At 38.3% G+C, this 26,329-nt stretch overlaps 1 protein-coding gene across 10 annotated transcripts in view; it reads left to right on the top strand.

Moving 5' to 3' along the window:
- The window catches only part of DTNB (dystrobrevin beta), a 243,097-nt gene that overhangs the window by 55,175 nt on the left and 161,593 nt on the right, over positions 1 to 26,329 (top strand). For all 10 annotated transcript variants that reach the window (XR_003795006.1, XR_003795007.1, XM_029232736.1 and 7 more), the window contains exons 5-6: positions 10,144 to 10,229; positions 21,239 to 21,393. Coding sequence is in view for 8 of the 10 variants with exons in the window: in XM_029232736.1 (XP_029088569.1) it covers positions 10,144 to 10,229; positions 21,239 to 21,393 (241 nt within the window). In the remaining 2 variants the exon portion in view is untranslated. The remainder of the gene's footprint in view (positions 1 to 10,143; positions 10,230 to 21,238; positions 21,394 to 26,329) is intronic.

Consider the following 26,329-nt stretch of genomic DNA (forward strand, 5'->3'; position numbering starts at 1 on the left):
AATTACTTCTAAGTTCACTTATTACTTTTCCCATCACTTACTTACTCTTTAAATTTTGTAGCTTTTCTTCTCTCCCAAGAGAATTCATGCATTTGTGCCAGTTTTCAAAAAGGACTCTGTTTGGTTTCAGGATATGCAGACCTGCAAAGGGTTTGACCATTAGCTAATATTTCAGATTTAAAAAAATTTTTTGGATTGCTATTTTGGTCTTATTTTATTATTTCCTTTTTATAATTTTTTTTTTAAAGAAAGGGCAAGAGGAATACTTTTTCTGAGTGTTGCTTTTTCTTTGTCTTTGTTTTTTTCTGAAAAGGAGAGAGGAAGTAAGAGAGAGACTTCTCCAGTCCATTCAGTACTCACCTCCAAAGTAATCTGATTAAGACACTATTTTCATCATGCAACTTCCCACCTCGGAAACCCTCAAAGATTCCCTGTGGTTTTTGAATGAAGTTTGTATGCCTCAGTTTCTGTCAGTCCTTAATTCCCTGCTCACACCAAACTCTAATTAAGCTACTTGAGGCACTTTTCAGGTTTTCCAACATGACGTGCTCATTTCTTCTCTCCATGTATTTTGGTTGGTCTCCTGCCCCACCTCCCCTGGTTTTTACCTACCCTGTAGCCTTCCTTATAATCACCAATCCCATTTTCATCCCTAAGATGACCTGTAGTACTTATCTGTATCATTATTTTGACTTTCGAATGTATGATGCTCTCAACTGCTTTGTAATTATACAAGTAAGATTGAAAGTCTTTGAGAGCAGAGATTCTACCTTATATTTCTTTGATTCCTCAATAAATGTAATGCTGGATTCTTTTTGTTTAATTTTTATTGGAGTATAGTTGCTTTACAATGTTGTGTTATTTTCTGCTGTACAGCAAAGTGTATAATGCCGGATTCTTAGTAAGTATTTGTAAGATTGAAATGAAAATTAGCAGGCATTCTGATTGTGGTAAATTTGAATAATATTCTGTGTTGATTTTACTTGATTAAACTGTTTGACATTTGTCAAATGGATTCTTGATTTGCCGTTGATTATTGCATAATCCATTCACTGAAGTTTTGTAAATTAAGATTAATTGGAAAAATACGAGTTTTCGAAAACCAAGGAGAAATGCTCTCATTACTTTTAGCTACATGCGATAATTGGACTGGTAATACTGTTTCTGAAGTAGAAGTCTATTTTTCACGCGAGAAGTACTCATTTATGGTTGACAGCATTTACAGTTGTTTGCCAAAAGTGTAGAAACAGCTTGTTTTCTTAAGTAAACAGTGCTCCCTACAGTCCTGTTTTCAAAAGTATTCATTTGAATAGCAAGCTCTTATTAGATAGTGCAAAGCTATAAACACCATCCAGTTTGGGTTAGTTTATTTTTAAAAATTTTTTATTGAATATAGTAGATTTACAATGTTGTGCCAGTTTCAGGTGTGCAGCAAAGTGATTCAGTGACACACGTATATACACATATATGCATTCTTTTTATAGATTCTTTTCCATGATAGGTTATTACAGGGTATTGAGTATAGTTCCCTGTGGTATACAGTAGGTCCTTGTTGGTCATCTATTTTATATACAGTAGTTTAAATATATATATATTTTTTTGGCCACACTGTGCGACATGTGGGATCTTAGTTCCCCGACCAGGCATCTACCCCCGCCCCCTGCATTGGAAGCACGGGTTCTTAACCACTGGACGACCAAGGAAGTCCCTGGGTTAGTTTAAATGTCAAAAAATTTGAGACTTTACTAAACTGAAATGAGCAAATTCCCATCCAGACGGCACAAGTGAGGAGTGCAGAGACTTCTGAAGGCACCTGCATGTCAAAACTCAACAGTGTTTATTCAGGGGGACTCACTGCTTGCTTAGCTTGGCGCAGAGCTAATCATGGTGTTTTCTCAGTGTTGGGTGATGAGAACTCTCTTTAGAAGTCATGGGCATGGTTTATTGTCAGACTCTAAAATGATGGATCTATGGAGGTGAATCATGCAGAGAAGTCTGAGACAGAGAATCATCATGTTCCTTATTGAGGGAGGGTGCTCCCCAGAAGGATTCTGTGTGGGTGGGGTTAAAATAATAAGTTTCCTCTCTGCTGTCATCTTCACATATTACCTGTTTATCCTTTCATTTTAGTATCTTTCTGTAGGGGTTAATATTCATTGTTAATTGTGTTATACCTTAAATACCTTTAAAAAAAAGTTATACCCAACTTTCCAGCTAGGCCAGATTTGAAGTGACTCACATTTTTTATGATGAAACCAGGTTAAAGATCTTTCCAGATCTTGTTTGAAGAGAACTGATTCTGGTATGAACTTGGACTTGACTTTGGAAGTACTGAAAACATGGATGTTGGTGAGGTTATATTTGCGATGGCCAGGGGCAGCTGACTATTCAGTTTTAAATGTAACTTGACCAGGGTATGTGGATTAAATTCAGATGTATGGTGGGAAGGATCAAGAATGAGTTTTTCCAAGAAGTCATCAGTCATATAAAGGACGGAATCATAGGGGATTAGGCTGCTAAGTGACTGCAGCTTCTCCCTACTGCCTCTAATTGCAGAGGAAGAATGCAGAGCTCCAACCGAACATTACAGAAGTAAAAGCGCCACTTTGGCTTTGCTGTGTTTGGGGGCAGTTATAGGAAGTTGTAGTTAGGCTTAAAGTAGACTGAGGGATTTCAATGCCAAGAAAAGCATTCAGAGCAAAGGAGTAAATGCTGAAGTTTGACCTACAAAGCAAATAGTTGCAAGGAGGGAGCTAACTTTTTTTCTTTTTGAATAAAAATAAAAATAACATGATTTGAGGAAGAATTGTGAGGCTACCCATTCACTAATTTTATTGGATGATTGTGTCTTCATGCTGTTATACTTAGATTTTTATATAAATATCTTTAATAAATATTTATGAGTATCTTTAAATATATCATTTATTAACTTGTTTATATTAATATTTCCTTTCAAAGGGTGAATAAACCTTTTGGTAGGTGAAACTGTGAACCTAAAGTTGTAAATGATGGTAAGCATTATAAGTGGGAAAGATGAGTTCATAATTAAGAGTGGGCTCAGGCCCATTCCCCCATTCTCAGGATGCACAGTTACATATGTATAAACAGGTTCTTAAACAAAAAGGTTCACTAAGCATCATTTCCAAATCTCTCCTGCCTGCAGATTCATCCCCCTCACATTTACTATGACCCTTAATCTCAGATACCTCTCCTTTCCCCCATACTTAAAGCACCCGCAACCTGACATATATTCCCTCTATCCTACTGGGTTACGTATTGACACTCAGATGCATATCCCCTCACCCTCAATGAAGCATGCAATGCTAAGTGCAGATACATTTGCAGACTCAGAAGAGCATGCAGGCAGAGAGGAGAAAAGATCCACCGTTGGCTGGGTGGGAGATTGTGAGTGGAGATTGCTGTGTGGTTGCTGTGAATAGGAAAGTGGTTGGAAAATAGATAACGAGAGATGACGAGTTAAGGGGCCACGTGTTACTGATAATAATTAGTTGAGGAGTTAATGCACTATTCTGTTAATGCATCTACAGACTGCTTGACCTGAGACCAGCTGTTGAGACCAGTAATAAGCCCAATGAGTAGAGGAGGGCACAGGTGTGTAGTGCTGATCCAGGTCAGTTGAGAAATACAGCTGCTATTCTGTATTTAAATGTAAGACTTTCTGAATCCAGGACTATTATTTGCAACAGAGTTGAGTTAAAGAATATTTGAATAAGAGATGCAAAGTGTTGAGAATATTAGTGTTTCTAAAGCATTTTGAAGATTTGGAAAAAGTGCTGTTTAAATGCTATTATAATAATTTTTAGAAGTAAAGATGTCATAGACCCATTAAGACCTGTTTTATGGCATTTACTGACGAGCACTTTCTTCAGTTACAGAGTTGATTTTCACCTGGGTCTCTTGCCAGTATGCTGGGCTCTGCCACACTGTCTTGTCTGCATAGATGACATTAGTTTCTTTTTTTGCAGCAAGGAGTGGATAGTATTTTGTCTCTATGAAGGAAGAACATGAGATTTGGAGCCAGAAGGAGTTATACAAACACAATATGATCAATTCTCTTTCATCTTTGGTCATGTCCTTTGATTTATTGTTGCCTGTGAAATACAAGCCAAAGTCTTAGAATTGCATTCGAAGCTCTGTGTTGGTAGTTCTTAGCTTTGGATGCATATTAAAATAACATGAGGAACTTTTTAAAAGTACCAAGAACAGGGTGGGGTTTAGGCATCTGAACAGTATCTTCTATTCTCATACCTTATTGAGATTTGGATCTAGAACTCTTAGGAAATACAAAGAATCATCTTGTTGATTTTTACAAAAATATCCTATTGTGAATTTGGGATTGCATTGAATCATAACAGGATTCTGATCAGTTTAGGGAGAATTGACATTTTAACAATATTGTCTTTCATTTCATGAACATGGTGTATCTATTTACATTTTCTTTGATTTCTTTCATCAGTATTTTGTAGTTTTCAGCATACACATCTTGAACATAAGTTTAAAAAAAATTTATCTGTTTTTCACATTTTTGGTGGTATTGTATTTCCAATTTTCTTTTCCTAATTTATAGAAATTTGAATTTTTTTATGTTGACCTTGTATTCTGCAGCCTTGCTAAAGTCCCTTATTGTAGTGTTTTGGTAGGTTCTATATATTTATTTTGTAGGTTCTTTGGGATTTCCTACACAGAAGGTCATATTGTCTGGAGTAGATAATTTTATTTTTAAACTTTCAATCTGTATGCATTTATATTTTTTTCTAACTTTGTTGCACCAGCTGTGTTCTTCAGTGTGGTATTGCATTCTAGTAGTGAAAGCAGTCATCCTTGACTTGTTCTTGATCTCAGTGGAAAAGTACTTAGTCTTTCATCATTAAGTATGATGTTATTAGCTGTTTTTTTTTTTTTGAAGGCGCCCATTATCAGACTGAGGAAATTCTTTTCTTTTCCTGGTTTTCCAAGAGTATTTATCAAGAATGGATGTTGAGTATTGTCATCTGCATCTATTTGGATGATCGTATAGCTTTTCTCTTTGTACTGATTGATTTTCAAATGTCAAACTAGTGTTACATCACTGGGATAAAGCCCCCTGGGTTGTGATTTTTAAGTCGTTTATATATAGTGCTACATTCAATTTGCTCACATTTTGTTGAAGGTTTTGTGTATGGGTTCATGAGGGATACCGACTTCTTATTTTCTTTTGTTGTAATGTATGTATGTGTTTTTGTTATCAGGATAATGCTGGCCCTCATAAAAGAATTGGGAAGTGTTCCCTCCTTTTTTATTCCCTGGAAGAGAGTAGAACTGCAATTATTTCTTCTTTAAATGTTTAGAATTTGCCAGTACAGCTCTCTGAATGAGGAGCTTTCTCTTTTGGAAGGGTTAAAAATACAGATTCAACTTCTGTAATGGATATGGGCCTATTCAGATTACCTGTTTCTTCTTTTTTTAAAAATTCATTTATTTTTGGCTGTGTTGGGTCTTCGTTGCTGCACGTGGGCTTTTCTCTAGTTGCAGTACGCGGGGGCTACTCTTCGTTGCGGTGCATGGGCTTCTCAATGTCATGGCTTCTCTGGTTCTGGAGCACGGGCTCTAGGCACATGGGCTTCAGTAGTTGTGGCACATGGGCTCAGTAGTTATGGCTCGTGGGCTCTAGAGCACAGGCTCAGTAGTTGTGGCACGGGCTTAGCTGCTCTGTGGCATGTGGGATCTTCCCGGACCAGGGCTTGAACCCGTGTCCCCCGCATTGGCAGGCAGATTCTTTTTTTTTTTTTTTCGGTACGCGAGCCTCTCACTGCTGTGGCCTCTCCCGTTGCGGAGCACAGGCTCCGGATGCGCAGGCTCAGTGGCCATGGCTCACGGACCTAGCCGCTCCGCGGCATGTGGGATCTTCCCGGACCGGGGCACAAACCCGTGTCCCCTGCATCGGCAGGCGGACTCTCAACCACTGCGCCACCAGGGAAGCCCTGCAGACAGATTCTTAACCACTGCGCAACCAGGGAAGCCCTACCTATTTCTTATTGAGTGAGCTTTAATAGTTTCTATTTTTCAAGGAGTAGTTTGTGTCTCCAGTTCATCTAAGTTGTTGAATTTATGGACATAAGGTTTTTGTAATATTTCCTTATTATTTCTGTAATGTTTAGAAAACCTGTGGTGATATCCCTTCTTTCATTTTTGATATTGGTAATTTGTGTCTTCTCTTTTCTTTTCTTAGTCAGTCTGGGTAGAGATTTATCGATGTTATTGGTTTATTCAAAGAACCAGCTTTTGGTTTCATTAATATTCTGTATTGATTTCCTGTTTTCAATTTCATTGATTTCTGTTCTTACTCATATTATTTTTTGCCTTTTGCTTGTTTTGGGTTTAATTTGCTGTTCTTTTTCTTGAGTCTTCAGATGGAAGCTTAGGTTATTGGCTTAAGAACCTTGTCTTCTAGTATAAACATTTAATATTTATAAAGTGAATAGTGCCTACTCTTTCATTGCTTTCCTTTGGCTGCCTGCTTTTGACCCTGGATGCAACTAATGTTATTTTGTCAGTATCCTTTCAGACAGCTTATGCATATACAAATATATGAAAATATTTTCTTACTTTCTCCTTTTTAACATAATTGCTAGATTGCATTCTAGCAATTATTTTGTCCCATGCCTTGCTTTTTTTTTTTTTTTTTTAAGTAATCTATCTTGGATATAATTCTCTATCTTTTATGTGTTTTTTTATCATTCTTTTTTATGATAGCCTAATAGCCAGTCTTCTATTAATAGACAGCTAAAGCTGGGGCCAGGGCCTTGGGGTTTTTAATGTTTTAATTCTTTTTATATATTTTATTATGGAAATTTTCATTATGGAAAATTTTATGCATTGCAGTTTATATATCTTAAATGTTTTTTAGCCTGTATTTTTCCCTTTCATTATTCTCTCCTTTAAACCATTACCTTTGTCTAGTAATGGTAACCCTCACTTTCCCAGGATTCTTTTTTTTTAAAAATAAATTTTAGTATTTATTTATTTATTTTTGGCTGTGTTGGGTCTTTGCTGCTGTGCACAGGCTTTCTCTAGTTGCTGTGAGCGGGGGCTACTCTTCGTTGCGGTGCGCGGGCTTCTCGTTGCAGTGGCTTCACTTGTTGCAGAGCACGGGCTCTAGGCGCACGGGCTTCAGTATTTGTGGCACGCCGGCTCTAGAGTGCAGCCTCAGTAGTTGTGGTGCATGGGCTTAGTTGCTCCGCGGCATGTGGGATCTTCCCAGACCAGGGCTGGAACCCGTGTCCCCTGCGTTGGCAGGTGGATTCTTAACCACTGCGCCACCAGGGAAGTCCCTCAGGATTCATTAAAAAAAAAATTTTTTTTTTAAATTTCTTTTTGTGGCTGCATTGGGTCTTAGTTGTGGCATGCGAGGTCTTCATTGAGGCATGCGGGATCTTTTGTTGTGGCGTGGGCTCTTCGTAGTGGCACACAGACTTCTCTCTAGTCGTGGCATGGGGGTTTTCTCTCTCTAGTTGTGGTGCGCAAGGTCCAGAGCACGTGGGCTCTGTAGTTTGCGGCACGCAGGCTCTCTAGTTGAGGTGCGCAGTCTCAGTAGTTGTGATGCGTGGGCTTAGTTGCCCCGTGGCATGTGGGATCTTAGTTCCCTGACCAGGGATCGCACGCACGTCCCCTGCATTGGAAGGCAGATTCTCTATCACTGGACCACAAGGGAAGTCCCGGGATTCATTTTTTAAAACAGTTTTTATTCAGAAATAGAAAACACCTACGGAAGAATACCTAAAACAAAGTACAGTTTAATGAATTGCTATAAAACAAATATCCATATAAATACTCCGGAGGCCAAGAAATAGAATGTTGTCAGCACCCCAGAAACCCCTTGTGTTCTCCTTTCTGTGTTACAACTCCTCTCTCTTCCCCCAGAGGTAATCAGTATCCTGATTTCTGTGGAAATCTCTTTTAAGATTAGTTTTTACTTTCCCCTGTGGAATTTCCTGGGTATTCTTAAGTCATGAAATCTGTGTCTGCAAAAAATGTTTCGAGGAAGTTTACCTTAAAAAATGTCGTTAGCTGTGCAGCAAGGCTTGACTTTTCTGCTGGTGAGCACTTGCTCCTCATCCTTGCTCTGCTGGTCATCAGGCTTGCTTACTCTCGCTTTGAGCTTCAGGAATACTTTCTTTTGTCACTTCATCTTTCTGGGCCACTTTACTTCAGGATAGAAGCTGCATCCATCAGAATTCTTAGTTGTAAGCAGTAGGAACCATCTCTAGCTAATTCATTAAAAGGATATGGGTGACCAGTCAGCTTTCTAAGAAGGTTGGGAAAGTAGGCTTCATGACCACACTGCCAAGAACAAAGCTCAAAATCATACCACAAAACTGGTCTCAGGAAGTCCCTCTGCCACCAAGCTGGACATAGATACTGCTGCTTGTGCTCCAAAAGCCACTGATGCTGGGCTGTGGTTGCTGCCATGAGAATCTCTGTCCCAGCTCTCAGGACACTGGATGTAACTGCTCCTACTGCTGACATCCTCGCCACGTGGATTCTTTGGAGTTCTTACTTCTACAAGTTAATTGTTTTCTATTTGAAGTCTAGAGCGGTGCATCTTATTGGCGGAGCTTGTATTATGTTCCCCTGTCTTAGTTTCAAAGGAAGATGGGAAAGTTTTTTTTTTTTCCTTCTTCATACTTTGGTAGTGGGATGTATACTTGTCATATAAGATAGGGTGTGCTTAAATGTAGACTCAGCGTTTGGATGGTTGGCGACCAAAAAGAAATGTCCATTGTAAAAGGTCTGTATCAGTCTTGGAAATCCATCACTTTTAACACAGTTGTTGCTCTTTATAGACACTCACGTTGCTCATATTGTGCAATGAATATTTGACATAGGACTATTTTTTATCATTTCCAGGTGATATATTGCCAGGTGTTATATAAGACATGGAACAGAATCTGTATTTCTGATGATCTATGTATATTAAAAGTCCCATTCTAATTTTAGCTAGTTTTGGGGGAATTCCTGTTTTATCTTATGAGTAAACTTAATGAGATGTAATAGTTAAAAATCAACTGTAACAAACATTGGTGTCTCCTGGCAGTATTTTCCCTGAGAAGTTTCTGGCTTGTTGACCATTTGCCCTTTTTCAGATGTGATCTTACTGTATACAAAAAGAAGGTTTGGAAAATAGGAGACACTCTTAGGACCATTAGTAAATATAAATAGGATGACATTTTCTTTTCAAAACCAAGATGATATAGTTCTCATTATTGCAAAGGTATTTTACTCTAAGTCACTGTGAAACTTTGTAAGCACAAGCTTTATAAAATTAACACAAAAGCCCATTGTTAATTTACATATGTGACTTTAAAAACCGGCTAGTGAAGTTTTCATCTTCTCTGAAACCAGGACATAGTTGAATGGTTGGAGCAGTGGCCACAGGGGTTGGGGCCTTGCTGTTATTGTCCTGGCTCTGCAGGTGGTGTATAGCGTCACTTTGAGTAGCTCATTTATGGTCTACATTTCATCTTTCTAGTTCCTGAAGAAGAATTCATAATACTGTCCCTTCCCCTTCACTTTTCTCACAGTGGTGGCAGGAGATCTGACACAGATGTCTCAGATGAGACAGATGAACTTCTTAGAATAAACACATGGTAACATAAAGGTTGTTACAGTGAAAACAAGCAAAGATGAAGGTAGTATAAACTCTTTATAGCAACATGCATCCTGTTGCCTTAGTACGTAACAATAAACTGTTGTTATAATATCCTGATGGAAGAACACACTTCTGAATTATTATTCAAACCAGGTGGTGCCTCAGATTTGAATACTTAAACACCTCAGCTGTGGATTTAATGGGCTAAGTTGGTAGGATGTTTTTTAGGTTCATTCATTTGGCCTTTGCCTACAAAGCCAACAGAAGTTGCTTTATAGGGTGTTTCTAAACTCATTGCCAAATAAACCAGGTTAGTTTTAACACTGTTCACATAGCATATGTGAAGCCTTAATTCTGTAAAGGAAAAAAAGAATGCAAGGTTTCTAAATGTGGTAATATTGTAACAGAAGGGCAGGAATCAATTTACTGGTGATACATTTGATTGCTTTTGTGGTTCCAGATAGCAATTATTTCTAATATAATTTATTTTGCAGTGAGGGCCGAGGCAAGTTGACGGTATTTTCAGTTAAAGCTATGTTAGCAACCATGTGTGGTGGAAAAATGCTGGACAAATTGAGATGTAAGTATTTTTATATTATTTGAAAGATTTTATTTTCAAATTAGGACTTTTAAACACTTTTAAATGAATGTTTTCAGAATTTTGGATGATGGTCTATTGAACTTTTTTGTTTTTTTTACTACCATACCACTCATTTTACAGCAACTGGCTCAGAGTATGTAAGTTATGCCACCTACTGTTCAGATGGAAAAGTTGGTTGAATTAATTTTTTAATTTTTAAATTTTTTTTAGGTTAAAACAAGAAAACTCTGAAAAGATTCAGAATAGTAATGTGGACATTTAAAAATTTCTTTAAAAATGTTTTCCATATTGTTAAAAATTATGCTTGAAGGTGATTTGTTGATCACTTTTAATTAGAAAATAAATTTCATCACTTTTACCGGGTTTGGTCAAGTTTAGCTCTTTTCTTAATCACCCGATGCTTTATCAGGTGGTATTTCTTATGATTAAACTGTTTTTTAGTACCTTAGATTCAAGTGTAGTTATTTAGAAATTGATAACCTATTTATTCACTTGTCTTTCCTTAATTTTTTTCTTACTGTTTACCATTTTGGCATTTTACTGTTCACTAGATACTATTAGAAGGTGGTTAGATGAAGTTGAAGGAGATAAAATTCACAGTTACTTAATTTTTCTGCTTATCATTTTCATTTATTCACTCATTAGACAGTCCTTCACTGCCTAAGATATGCCAAGCATTGTGCTAGGTGCTGTACATATATTTTCTCACTGAATCCTTAAAATTTCTTTGAGCAGCAGGTGGTATTTTCTCTGTTTTATAGATGAGTTAACTGAGAGGGCGAAGCTGGGATTTCAACTCAGGCTGTAGCTGCAGAGCCCTTTCTAAGCTACTCTTTTGTACTCTACTATGCTCATCCTGTAGTGGGAGACACACATTCAAAGTGCCCTAATACGAGTATCCATGGAGTAAGAAACTCTAGCAGGTTTCACAGAGGTGAGATTGAAGCTGTGGGTTTTCATGAAGTGCTGAGAAAACCTGTGAATTGATTTGTTGAAGAAACTGGGTCATCTGTCTTGTGGCATTTCTCATGGACTAGATTTTGATGATTGCATCCCCATGATGTTCCTCTGTGCCCTACATTTTTTGTTTTAATTGAAAGATACAGAGCCTTCAACAGATTCAAGTACAAGCTTTTGGGCAAGATTACTTCATGGGTGCATGTTTGTTTTCTGTGCTTTTTCTTACGTGTTACCATGACATTAAAAGTTAGAAAGCTAGAAGGCTCACTAGATATAGATTTAGATGTCTAAAGAAAGGTCTTAGTATATTTGGTCAGTGTTATCTGGTTATCTCATTTCAAAATCAGCTGCATTGTAAAACAAAGTTTTGGCAGAAGAAAAAGTATAGTTTTATTTAAATACTCTTCTGAGTTTTTTTCACATGGTATCTCAAAATATTACTCTTTTGGGCTGAAATTTCTTAACATTTTCTTAGTTCTAACATGGTGTTTTTCTGAGGATGATAATATAATACAGATAAAATTATATCTCATTCACAGAGAAAAAGAAAGTTGGGATTTTTGTCTGTTTTTTAACGATGATGATAACAGATAAAGAAATATACATTGCCATTTTTATTAGGAGTGGAGAAACTGGTTGGAAATAGAAAATTGATTATATAACTGCACATTCTAGATGATTCTGGACTCTTTAAGTTTCTATGATTAAATTTGCTACATTTACATAGAGCTGGTACCTGGCCCATAGTAAGTGCTAAAATTTTGCCAAATATAAATTGTTGATTGAGAACTAAAATTACTGCAGCTCTCTGTTGTAACTATTAGTGAAAAGGTGCAAATCCTAGTTCTGTGTGAAGTATTGAAGGGATCCAGGTGATAGCAGGTGGGTTTTTTGTTTATTTATGTGGCTTTTGAATTTCTTAGAGGAGCACAAGTGACCAATATTCAAGTGGCACAAAAGTGCACATACGTAGGCAAATGTGACACGTCAGTGTGCTCTCAACACCATATCGTTACACATTGTGTACGGAAATACAAGCCACACTAGGTCACTTAATAGCATGTTTACATGATTCAGATAGATTTAAAATCTGGTTTCTTTATCTTCTTCACGTTCAAAATTAAGGTTTCTTTACCATCTGTTGCTCTGTTTCATTATTTTTTAAAATTAATTTATTTTTGGCTGCGTCAGGTCTTCGTTGCTGCGCGTGGGCTTTCTCTAGTTGCAGTGAGTGAGGGCTACTCTTTGTTGCGGTTCGCGGGTTTCTCATTGCGGTGGCTTCTCTTGTTGCAGAGCATGGGCTCTAGGCACGCGGGCTTCAGTAGTTGTGGCACGTGGGCTCAGTAGTTGTGGCTCTTGGGCTCTAGAGCGCAGGCTCAGTAGTTGTGGCTCACGGGCTTAGCTGTTCCGTGACATGTGGGATCTTCCCAGACCAGGGATCAAACCAGTGTCCCCTGCATTGGCAGGTGGATTCTTAACCACTGTGCCACCAGGGAAGTCCCCCCGTTTCATTATTTTTATTGTACTGTAATTATCTTGACTAGAGAGTGAGATGTTTAACCTAAGTAACACTTTCAGGTATTGAAACCTATCTCCACTTTTTTGTTTTAATCATCTAGGGTGGAAACTGCTTTAAGTGTGGTCTGTGCCTTCTGTTTTAAACAGAGCTCACTGATCATAATTTAAATATTTTTCATCTCTTAGGGATGTCATTCTCTGATGCATTTAGGGCTAATTGTGAGGCTCTGGGTTGTTTGTCCCTTCTCATGTTTTCAGACTGCTGTGTTTTTTCAGCTTTTGAACTTTTTGTCATTGGTGGTGGTGGTGATGGTGTATGCGTGTGTATGTGTGTGTACATGTCCTTTATCTCTGGTAAATGTGATGGTATTATCAGTGTACCCGTCTCAAGCAGTCTCCTTTTGCTTCTGATGTACTTTTCATATGCTACTGACAGAGAAAACATAACCAGCCTTCTTAACATTCTATTCTGTTAGAGTATGGACGAAGTGATTACTCGTATTGAGAGAAGCACTCACTTTGGTAGTTTTGGCTATTGTGAGAATCCTTTTTCACTTGCTTTCTAGTCATAGCTATGTCCTACTTAGTTGAGGTGGCTGAATAATAGTGTAGAAGAAGGTAGCTATAACACTGTATTGTAACATAAAATGATATTTGACCATTTATTCACTTTTTTCTTCCTACTTGTTCCCTTGTCTTTGTTCTTAGTTTCTGCAGCCTCCTCCCACTGACTCTACTTCTGTTACCTCTGTTAATGTTCCCATTAAGTTAGATTTTTCTAATTTATGGAATATGCCTCAGCATTTCTACTTTTATCTTTTTGCTTTTTACCTCTTACTTTAGAATTTTTTCCTTTAATTTTTTCCCCTTTTTCCTTGATCTGTCTTTGTTTGCGTGTTTTAGTGTCAAGATGGCATTTAAAATGTCTTAACCAATACTTGTGTTTTTAGTTTGAAACATTTTCTTTTTTAAGATTTTTTTGATGTGGACCGTTTTTTTAAAAGTCTTTATTGATTTTGCTACAATATTGCCTCCGTTTTACGTCTTGGTTTTTTGGCCATGAGGCAGTGTGGAATCTTTGCTCCGCAACCAGGGATCGAACCTGCACCCCCTGCATTGGAAGGCAAAGTCCCAACCACTGGACTGCCAAGGAAGTCCAGAAACATTTCTTAATTAGACTTTTCAGGTCTCTCTTAAGAGAGTTTCTGTCCCCAGATATCATTCATTTATAGATAAATAGTTAACTGTTGTGGCTATTAGGGACTGTATCCTAGATTCAAAGGCAACTTAAGTCAGGATTCTAAATACCAGTGATTTATAATCAGAGTACAGACTTTGATTATCAGCATGATGAAAACTCATCAATGTCAGAAACCCAAAAAATAACTCAGAGAAACAAAACTTACAGACTGTAAAACCCATTATTTATTAAACCATACTAATTATCAGCTAATTTGACTATGTGATTTATTTACTTTGTCTAATTCTGCTGTTTTCTAAGAAACTTATCTCTTACGCAAACCCCGTCTGTCTTGCACTGAAAGATAGGAGCAGATGATTCATGCAATTTATTTTTAAATCCTTTAGAAAACTGGTGCCACCATTTTGAAGGGCAGTCTAACGGAGTGTCAGAAAGGCTATAAGAATATTTGTATCCAGTGACTCAGCCTGCTTCTTGAGTTTATCATGAGGAATTAATCAGTGGTGTACCCTAGGTTTTACATATATTTGCTGCAACACTTTTTATAATATATGAAGACTTAAAACAGCTTTAGTGTCCAAAAGTGAGAGCTCAGTTACACTTTGGGATACTGACACGATTGAATATACTGCCTTTAAAAATATGCTTCAGATCAAAATGCATAAATGTAATATAGTTTTAAATAAAAATTTATTATGCACATAGGAAAAGAAAGAAATATACCAAAATGATAACACTGTTAGGTGTTTTCTCTGGGTTATAGCATAAAAATGGTTTTATAATAATAATTTATATTACTTATTGTTTCTGCGTGTTTTTTTTTTTTTTTGCGGTATGCGGGCCTCTCACTGTTGTGGCCTCTCCTGTTGCGGAGCACAGGCTCCAAAAGCGCAGGCTGAGCGGCCATGGTTCACGGGCCCAGCCACTCCGCGGCATGTGGGATCCTCCTGGACCGGGGCATGAACCCGTGTCCCCTGCATTGGCAGGCGGACTCTCAACCACTGCGCCACCAGGGAAGCGCTTCTGCGTGTTTTTGATAGACCACACTTTGTGCAGCCAGAGAAAAGATGACCTGAGGTGTTTTTTCTCAGAACTGGCAGTTCTGACATTTCAATTGTTTGCTTCCTTGATGTTTCATTAACAGACTGTAGGGAGCCAACCTTTGAAGTTATAATTAAGCAGTTTCACCTGTTCAAAATTTAGCATCCTCTCTTACAGTCTTCTAACCACCTGTCACTGCGTATTTATCCTGACTGGTTTCTGTTAATCATCTCTTCACTTCATTAGCCTGAAGTGACTCTTTAATCTGAATACTTGCCCATATTTCACATTTCTCATATAACCAAAATGTTTTAGAGCTAGAAGCAAGTGAGAAATGAGTTGTACATCTGCATTTTATGAAAAAGAAAAAGATAAACAAAAACCAAGGAAGGCCTGGAGACTTGTCTAAGGTAGTTCGGACTCAATCAACGCTAGAAGCCCAAGGCATGGCTGAATCCCATCCTTCAGCCTCACTCTGACTTAATGAATGATGTAGGAATATTCATGAGTTTGGGAATAAAATATGCACTTGGATTTAGTTACATACAGATATTTATAAACATGCAGATGTGTATACATTTTTTGTGGGTTAGGTTGCTCAATTGGTAGAAAGATGACAGGAGAAGATGAGAGACGTTTGCCAGGAAAACTAACATAGAAGAAAATGGCTTTCTTTTCTATAGACTTGAGTCTTTATTGTAAACAGCCCTATCATCTTTCAAAAGTGTATGGTTGGTCATGTGGGGATGAGAGGCGAGTGGATTGGATAGATGCACTGAGTAAAGCCAGGGTCATTATCACCAGAAAAAAATTTGAAACATATGTGAAGATGGTAGAATAGTAACATAATTTTGCCACTACACAAAGGACAGAATATTTAAAAAAGTTTGTACACGTGTGCGTGTAAGGGCTTGATTGTGGGTTTTTCACAAGGGAGAAAGCCTGTATTTTTATCTGGAAACAACTAATGGGAAATTAGCATACTTTCTTTCAGAGATGTATAAATAGAAAGAGAATTATTGGGGAAATTAACCAGTGATCTGGGAAGCAGTTTATTCCCTTAATGCCAGAAGGGTTTAGGGCTTTAATTAAAGGACTAGTTTAATTTGGGGGATGTTTTTATTAAATTGTCTCTTATTTATTTCTTTGGTAAGGTATTTTTATATGTATATAGTAAATCACACTTAGATTCATTTTATATTTCATTTACAATAAAAAATAAGCAATTATTTTCAGTGTTTTTGTTACAGATATGAGAAGCCTAATCTAAAAATAAACAAAAAAACTGTTTTAAACAAGTAACTCTAGAAGTCATGACTCCTAAGTAATTACTTAATAGTTTTGAGGTCTACCAGTTTTTCTTTTAAAACCAACCAACCAACAAACATGTTTCTGCTTGTTCTCTTACTAGTGTAATGTGGGCCTATTAAGTTATAGTTTCTTTTTTCATTGATTAAAATTTTTTTTACTACTTTGAATCTATTTTATGACCTAGTAACTAAGTATAACTGAAAGTAATACTTTTTTTGAGGGGGAAGTTAGTCATTTCACTATCTAATCACTCCTTTATTGCTCTGAATGAGTTAGGTATAGATTTGGTGGTGTGCATGTATACACGTATGTTTTTGTGATTGGAAGCTATACATATGTGTATTTATCAATATATACTTGGCAGCTGAAGTCTCTGGTCTTGAATATTTCTACCATTAACTTGCTAGTTTCTCCATTATGAATACATTGAGTGGCAACAGAAAACTTGACTAACAGTGGCATAAAACCATTGGGATTTATTTTTCTCATGCAACAATAAATTCAGAGGCTGGCAAGTTCAAGGTTGGTACCATGACTCAGGGATGTCCTCAGAGACTTGGGTTCCTCCTGTCTTCCTGCTCTGCCATATGGCTTTCCTCCTAGGATTATAAGTGACTGCTCTTTACTGTGCCTTATTCTCATTTTAAGTAGAAAGAAGAAAGAGATGCCTCTATCAGGAAAGCAAAAGCTTTTCCACAAATTCACTTCAGAATTACGACGTGCACAAGAGTCTGGGAAGTAATTTTTAAGGGGAACACATTGCCATTCTAATCAGAGTTCAGTTCGGGAGTGAAAATGGGAAAATAGATACTGAGTAGTAGGCACCTTGCAGTGTCTGCCACATCCCATATTTCCCCTTAGTTTTCATTCAGATTTAATGGATGATGATTTTCTTCATTATGAGAACAGCAGCCAGCTATTTGAAAATTAAGTCATGATGCTCTTCCCTCCTTCAAAGGGCATCAGTTATTCACATAATTGGCAGTGTCTTCAAAACTCTGTATCTGCTGTCTCGAGCTGCGGCCCAGTACTCTGCTTCTAGCTGCCTGCAGGATGGTTCTACTTGGAGATTTGCTGATTAGTTCAAATACAGTTATGTTCGAAGCTAAGTGTCTTTATCTTCAATTTGGTTATTTCAGTCAGGGTTGTCAGCATTTTTCTGAGCTAGAAGCTTAAAATAATCCTAATTTTAGAAATTCCTTTATTCTCTAATCCAGTTTGCCATCATCTTCAGTTTCCTGCATTGAAATGTCTTGGAGTTGACCAAGCCCTCCCCTCCATACTGTCACTCCTGTAATTCTGACTCTCACTTTCTTACTTGTGCATTATTTACAGGGTTTTCTAGTTGATGTCGCCAATCTTATTCTTCCTCTTTTATTCATTCTGCCAATCATTAACATTCTAATTTTCTTGAAACCTAACTTTCTAAATATTTCTTCCCTGCTTCAGCATTTTTAAACCAAATCCAAATTGTTTCCTCTTTCAAAGTTTTCATTCATAACATACTTTTCTTTTTTTTTTTTGTGGTATGCGGGCCTCTTACTGTTGCGGCCCCTCCCGTTGCGGAGCACAGGCTCCGGACGCGCAGGCTCAGCGGCCGTTGCTCACGGGCCCAGCCGCTCCGCGGCATGTGAGATCTTCCCGGACCGGGGCACGAACCCGTGTCCCCTGCATCGGCAGGCAGACTCTCAACCACTGCACCACCAGGGAAGCCCGATAACATACTTTTCTTATTCAATCTCTATTTACCTTTACGTCACAATATAAATTATCATAGAATGTTCTCTTTGATGCACTGTTTCTTGCCTGCCACCACTAACAGACACACTCTATAAATTCCTGCCACAGAGACTTTTATCCTACTCTCCTTTTTTCTTTCTAGATTGAAGTATGGTTGATTTACAATATTATATTAGTTTCAAGTGTGCAACATAGTGATTCAATATTTTTAGAGATTATACTCCATTTAAAGTTACTGTAAAATATTGGCTATATTCCCTGTGTTGTACAGTATATCCTTGCAGCTTATTTATTTTATACATAGTAGTTTGTACCTCTTCATTCCCTACCCCCATCTTGCCCCTCCCCACTGGTAACCACAAGTTTGTTCTCTGTATCTGTGAGTCTGTTTCTGTTTTGTTATATTTATTCATTCGTTTTATTTTTCTTGTTCTTCTCTAGTTGTGTCCCCAGACCCCCACCCCCCAGCTGTTTTGACCTCATCATTCCAAATTCTATTTTTCAAGGCCAAGCTTCTAAATTTCTTGTTTGTTTGTTTATTTTTGTTGTTGTTGTTGTTTTTGCGGTACGTGGGCCTCTCACTGTTGTGGCCTCTCCCGTTGTGGAGCACAGGCTCCAGACGTGCAGGTTCAGTGGCCATGGCTCACGGGCCCAGCCACTCCGCGGCATGTAGGATCTTCCTGGACTGGGTCACGAACCCGTGTCCCCTGCATCGGCAGGTGGACTCTCAACCACTGTGCCACCAGGGAAGCCCCCTATGTGTTTTTGTGTCTATTCTGCACTATATTTTGAAGAAGTGTGATGTAATGGAATGTCTTTGCAGTCGGATAAGTGTGGGTTTAAATCTTGATTTAGCCACTTAGTAACTTTTGACCTTAAGAAAGTTAACCTTTCTAAGCTACTTTCCTTATCTATAAAATTTAACAATTATGTGCATACACATGTGTACATACACACCTTTTTGTGACAGTAAAATGAGGTAATGTTTAGTAAACTATAGTAGTACTTAATATTGGGGATTGCTACATGAAAACAAAAACCAAGGTAACAGTATTTTAAACAAAAGTTGAAGTTTATTTTTCTCGTATATAAAAGAAGTCCAGGAGTATGTAGTCCAGGGCTGGTATGATAGTTTCATGTTCATCTGGGACCCAGGCTTTCTATATCTTCCTTTTCTATCATTCTAGTGTATGATTTCTACATAAAAGTTGAGATTACCACATAGTCCAAGGTGGCTGCTGGAAGCTCCAGCCATCATAGCTGCATTCCAGATAGCAAAAGGAGGAAGGAAGAAAGGGTCTATTTCCAGTGCAGTCAGCTTTCTTTAAAAAGCTGCCTAAAACTAGCCTTCTAGGAAGTCTCTCACAACCCTTCTGCTTATAGTCTCATTGTCCAGACACCTAGTCATATGACTGCAACTTGTTAGAAGAAGGCTTCAAAGTTTAATCTCTTAGTTGGGTACATTGCTGCACAAAATAAAATGAGTGTTCTGTTACTAAGGAAGGAGATAAGAATACTGGGTGTCTACAGCAGACTCAGCCATAGTTACCTGTTGTGGTGCCAGGCAAATGGGGAGGTTTAACAAATATCTTATGCCTCCCTTCTTTCTGTTCTATTTAGAGTCAGCTTAGTGCTTTATTCTTCTTTGCTTCATGTGTATCTTATTTTTTCCAGCTATGTTGAAAGTTTCTTGGGGGGGATAAGGACCATGTATCATACTTCTTTGTTGTTTTTCAAAACACCTAGCAGAGTACTTGGCACTTGGACTACTTAGTAAGAACTTAGTATGTATTTGTTAATTAATTGATTTTACTTTCTACTAGGACCATACTTCTTTTAGCCTCTTGTTGGATTTTCCCCACCTCATGGGTATTTAATACTTTTCCCTCAACTACAAGCTAGCAGCTCTCATGAGAGGAATGTACTGGAGATTTTCATTCCTTGATAATTTCCTGTTTTCTAATGCCTTAAAAGTTACCCCGTGGACCTGATGATCTAAATTTTATCTTTCTTTGATTAATGTATTTTAATGGTGGTTTTTTCCTATACCTGGTGCTTTGGGATACATATGTATTTCTAATATATCTGTTCATTATGAATATATAGAATATGATTTTTGTTTCTTTTTCTTTTTTGTGGTATGCGGGCCTCTCACTGCTGTGGCCTCTCCCGTTGCGGAGCACAGGCTCTGGATGCGCAGGCTCAGCGGCCATGGCTCACGGGCCCAGCCGCTCCGCGGCATGTGGGATCTTCCCGGACCGGGGCACGAACCCGTGTCCCCCGCATCGGCAGGCGGACTCTCAACCACTGTGCCACCAGGGAAGCCCAGAATATGATTTTGAAAAGTGCCATGTTTGGAAAGGCCTCAGGAAATTATTTTTCTCTGCATATTTAACTCACTGATTTGTTTGTAAGAAAGCTGAATAGTTTGAAAAGAAAGCTTAGGTTAAAGTTGTCAAGTTGTTTTGAGCTCCTGGTTATTTTTCTTTTTCTCCCCAATTATGGGTGAGAAGAGAGAAATAACTAACTGGAGATAGGAAACTCTCTACGAGGAGATAAAGAAATAGTAGTATTACTGGAACTGTCTTTCTAGCTGCTTGGGTCAGACTTTATATAAAAATAGGATTTTATAGTATCAGAGTATCTTGTGATACAAGAGATTATATGAGTTCTTTTTATTCTACTCTGGAACTTACTAAATGGAATATTCTAAATAAACATACTACACAGGAATATATTACATCATTAGTATAATAATATGCAAATACAATACAATTTCTTTCATACCCTATCACCAATATGCAAATATATTCATACACTCAAAGATGTATATGTCTTATATAAATACGTACACAAATGTAAGAGATAAAGATATGCTGCTACAAATTCTTCTTGGAATAAAGTGAGGTGTAAATAGATAAAATAAAAAGTTATACATTATCCAGTTATGTATGCTCGAAAAGAGTAGGTAGGTAGACGTACATGAGTGGTTATGTGATGTTTAGGTAGAATATTAAGTGGGTGGGAAAGAGGGGCCTCATCAGCAAAGTAACCACACAGTGTTAATGAGAATGAGAATTCGTGTTAACTAAAAGTCATAACAACTTTATGGTACTTTTTAATGATGCTTTTGGACTGGTATACAAATGACATAGAGCTGTTTATAAAGAGTTGATATTTCCTTATAGTTTGACTTTATTTGGTTTTGTTCTCATAGATGTTTTCTCCCAGATGTCAGATTCCAATGGCTTAATGATATTTAGCAAGTTTGACCAGTTTCTGAAGGAAGTTCTGAAGCTCCCAACAGCTGTCTTTGAAGGGCCATCTTTTGGTTACACAGAGCACTCAGTCCGCACCTGTTTTCCACAGCAGGTAAGGATGGGTTTATAGAATCTAGGATTAGAAGAGCTCTCATCCACCCCTCCACCTTTTGTCAGATTTCGCCAGATTGCTTCACTCTAGGAATATAGGTCTTGAGTAGGGGAGGGAAAATAACTTTTAAGTCAGAGGAGAGGATGTAGAAGAGAGGGGGGTTAAAAATTCACCTGAGAACTCTTTTCTTGGAAGAGGGGAGGGAAGTCTTTTCTGAAAAAATGATAACAGTTGAAATATTTTAAATTACTAAAAATTTCAAGAAAAATGTTTAAGGTATTTATCTTATTGCTGCTAGACATATATTACTCTCCCTAATGAGGTTTTTTTTTAATAAACTTTTTTTTTTTTTTTTTTTGCGGCACGCGGGCCCCTCACTGCTGTGGCCTCTCTTGTTGCGGAGCACAGGCTCCGGATGCGCAGGCTCAGCGGCCATGGCTCATGGGCCCAGCTGCTCCGCGGCATGTGGGATCCTCCTGAACCGGGCACGAACCCGTGTCCCCTACATCAGCAGGCGGACTCTCAACCAGTGCGCCACTAGGGAACCCCAGATTGCTGGAAGATTTTTAATCACAGTTTCAATTTCAGTGCTTGTGATTGGTCTGTTTATATTTTCTGTTTCTTCCTGGTTCAGTCTTGGAAGATTGTGCTTTTCTAAGAATGTGTCCATTTCTTCCAGGTTGTCCATTTTATTGGCATAGAGTTGCTTGTAGTAATCTCTCATGATCCTTTGTATTTCTGCAGTGTCAGTTGTTACTTCTTTTTCATTTCTAATTCTGTTGATTTGAGTCTTCTCTCTTTTTTCTTGATGAGTCTGGCTAATGGTTTATCCATTTTGTTTATCTTCTCAAAGAACCAGCTTTTAGTTTTATTGATCTTTGCTATCGTTTCCTTCATTTATTTCTGCTCTGATCTTTATGATTTCTTTCCTCAGGCTAACTTTGGGAGTTTTTGTTCTTCTTTCTCTAATTGCTTTAGATGTAAGGTTAGGTTGTTTATTTGAGATTTTTCTCGTTTCTTGAGGTAGGATTGTATTGCTATAAACTTCCCTCTTAGAACTGCTTTTGCTGCATCCCATAGGTTTTGGGTTGTCATGTTTTCATTGTCATTTGTTTCTAGGTATTTTCTGATTTCCTCTTTGATTTCTTCAGGGATCTCTTGGTTATTTAGTAGTGTATTGTTTAGCCTTCATGTGTTTGTATCTTTTACAGTTTTTTTCCTGTAATTGATATCTAGTCTCATAGCATCGTGGTTGGAAAAGATACTTGATACAATTTCAATTTTCTTAAATTTACCAAGGCTTGATTTGTGACCCAAGATGTGATCTATCCTGGAGAATGTTCCATGAGCACTTGTGAAGAAAGTGTATTTTGTTTGGATGGAATGTCCTATAAGTATCAATTAAGTCCATCTTGTTTAATGTATAATTTCAAGCTTGTGTTTCCTTATTTATTTTCATTTTGGATGATCTGTCCATTGGTGAAAGTGGGGTGGTAAAGTCCCCTACTATGATTGTGTTACTATCGATTTCCCCTTTTATGGCTGTTTCCATTTGCCTTATGTATTGAGGTGCTCCTATGTTGGGTGCATAAATATTTACAATTCTTATGTCTTCTTCTTGGATTGATCCCTTGATCATTATGTAGTGTCCTGCTTTGTCTCTTGTAATAGTCTTTATTTTAAAGTCTATTTTGTCTGATATGAGAATTGCTACTCCAGCTTTCTTTTGATTTCCATTTGCATGGAATATCTTTTTCCATCCTTCACTTTCAGTCTGTATGTGTCCATAGGTCTGAAGTGGGTCTCTTGTAGGAGCATATGTATGGGTCTTGTTTTTGTATCCATTCAGCCAGTCTGTGTCTTTTGGTTGGAGCATTTAATCCACTTACATTTAAGGTAATTATCGATATGTATGTTCCTGTTACCATTTTCTTAATTGTTTTAGGTTTCTGTTTGTAGGTCTTTTCCTTCTCTTGGTTTCCTGCTCAGAGAAGTTCCTTTAGCATTTGTTGTAAAGCTTGTCTGGTGGTGCTGAATTTTCTTAGCTTTTGCTGGTCTGTAAAGGTTTTAATTTCTCCATCGAATCTGATTGAGATCCTTGCTGGGTAGAGTAATCTTGGTTGTAGGTTTTTCCTTTTCATCACTTTAAATATATCCTGCCACTGCCTTCTGGCTTGGAGAGTTTCTGGTGAAAGATCAGCTGTTAACCTTATGGGGGTTCCCTTGTGTGTTATTTGTTGCTCTCGCTTGCTGCTTTTAATTTTTTTTCTGTGTATTTAATTTTTGATAGTTTGATTAATATGTGTCTTGGCGTGTTTCTCCTTGGATTTATCCTGTATGGGACTCTCTGTGCTTCCTGGACTTGACTGACTATTTCTTTTCCCATATTAGGGAAGTTTTCAACTACAATCTCTTCAAATATTTTCTCAGTCCCTTTCTTTTTCTCTTCTTCTTCTGGGACCCATGTAATTCGAATGTTGGTTCATTTAATGTTGTCCCAGAGGTCTCTGAGACTGTCCTCAATTCTTTTCATTTTTTCTTCATCCTGCTCTACGGTAGTTATTTCCACTATTTTATCTTCCAGGTCACTTGTCCGTTCTTCTGCTTCAGTTATTCTGCTATTGATTGCTTCTAGAGAATTTTTAGCTTCATTTATTGTGTTGTTCATCATTGTTTGTTTGCTCACTCTTTAGTTCTTCTAGGTACTTGTTAAACGTTTCTTGTATTTTCTCTGTTTCCAAGATTTTGGGTCATCTTTACTATCATTACTCTGAATTCTTTTTCAGGTAGACTGCCTATTTCCTCTTCATTTGTTTCATCTGGTGGACTTTTACTTTGCTCCTTCGTCTGCTGCATATTTTTCTGTCTTCTCATTTTGCTTAGTTTACCGTGTTTGGGGTCTCCTTTTCACAGGCTGCAGGTTCGTAGTTCCTGTTATTTTTGGTGTCTGCCCCCAGTGGGTAAGGTTGGTGCAGTGGGTTGTGTAGGCTTCCTGGTGGAGGGGACTGGTGCCTGTGTTCTGGTAGATGAACCTGGATCTTGTCTTTCTGGTGGGCAGGACTGCGTCCAGTGGTGTGTTTTGGGGTGCCTGTGCACCTATTACGATTTTAGGCAGCCTCTCTCCTAATGGGTGTGATTGTGTTCCTGTCTTGCTAGTTGTTTGGCATAGGGTATCCAGCACTGTAGCTTGCTGGTCATTGTGTGGAGCTGGGTCTTAGTGTTGAGACGGAGATACGTGCGAGAGCTCTCGCTGATAGATATTACGTGCAGCCAGGAGGTCTGTGGTGGTCCAATGTCCTGAACTTGGCCTTCTCACCTCAGAGGCTCAGGCCTGACAGCCAGCCGGAGCACCAAGACCCTATCAGCCACACGGCCAGGTGCATGGGGAGTTTCTTGCCTTTTGGGAAGTCTGAGGTCTTCTGCCAGTGTTCAGTAGGTGTTCTGTAGGAATTGTTCCACGTGTAGATGTTTTTTTTTTTTTTTTTTTTTTTTTTTTTTTGTGGTACGCAGGCCTCTCACTGTTGTGGCCTCTCCCGTTGCGGAGCACAGCCTCCGGACACGCAGGCTCAGTGGCCATGGCTCACGGGCCCAGCCATGTGGGCCCAGCAGCATGTGGGATCTTCCCAGACCGGGGCACGAACCCGTGTCCCCTGCATTGGCAGGCGGACTCTCAACCACTGTGCCACCAGGGAAGCCCTGTACATGTATTTTTGATGTACATGTGGGGAGGAAGGTGATCTCCACGTCTTACTCCTCTGCCATCTTGAAGGTCCTCCCCATTATTCCTTTTAATCATAAGCAAATTTGAGTTTAAGTCATCATTTTAAAAAACCGCCCTGTTGATGTCCCTAGTTTGCTTTGAAAAAACCTTACTAACTATCACTGCCTCCTGGATAATGTAGTTAGCCAGACAAGGTGTTGCTTATCGATCTGACCCCTGCCTCTCTTTCACCTTCATTCCTGATCCCTCCTACCCCCACAGACCCCATCCCTCAGGATGCCCTGGATTCTTTTTAGATATTGCCCCAGTGCCACAGGGGTTGTACCATTTACACTCCCACCAGCAGCGTGTAAGTCCATCTTTTTCTCCACAGCCTTGCCAACAGCACATGTTCTTACATTTAGGAATTTTTGCCAATCTGAGAGATGAGAAGTGTTATCTCAGCATAGTTTTGATTTGCATTTCTCTTGTTTTGAGTAGGTGAAAGTGGTATACTTCTCTTCTTTGTTTATGCTGTTAGCTCTCACTGAAATGCCAGTAACCCCCACATTCTTTCTCTCCTCCAACAAAGGCCTCATATTTCAAGTCACAGCTAAATATCTCCTTGTCTTTGTTGCTCTGAATCTTTTGTTGTAGGATTAATTGTTTCCTCTTCTACAGGCCCTGGCCTGTTACATCTAGCTCACTTATGCCCTGAGGGATGCACCTTGGTCTCCTTCAAATTTAAATCCCCATTACTAACAGTGTCTGGAAAATCATCAGTGCTTACTAGGTAGTTTGATTGAGTAGTGGTTTTAAATCTATTATGGCATGAGAAAGTATCTGGGCTTGAATTCTTACTGCAAGCTTAAAGCTCATGGATGTGATTGCAACCTTGTTGTTTTCACTGATATTATTCCATAATTTTCTCAAATGAGACAATCTTTGCAATGAGGAAAATACCGAATTTCAGAATTTTTGAAGACTTTTTCCATTCTTTTTTAAAAAAAGCTATAATAAATACAAGTATCTCGATAAAAAGCACAGCAACACTATATTGTTGTGTCATTACAAAGTACTCTAATTTTCAAAGTCCAGAATAAATCTGTGATATGATTCAGTATCTTATAATAACTGAAAGGCTGACCCATAGCACTGGTCCTGTAACCAGTTGATGTGTGTTTGCTCTTGTCAGACAAAGTATTTCTATAACTTTACACAAAAAGTTTGTATAAA

The sequence above is a fragment of the Monodon monoceros genome, unplaced genomic scaffold (assembly GCF_005190385.1).
Source record: "Monodon monoceros isolate NGI ecotype Baffin Bay Population unplaced genomic scaffold, NGI_Narwhal_1 Super_Scaffold_19, whole genome shotgun sequence".
NCBI classification, from domain to species: domain Eukaryota; kingdom Metazoa; phylum Chordata; class Mammalia; order Artiodactyla; family Monodontidae; genus Monodon; species Monodon monoceros.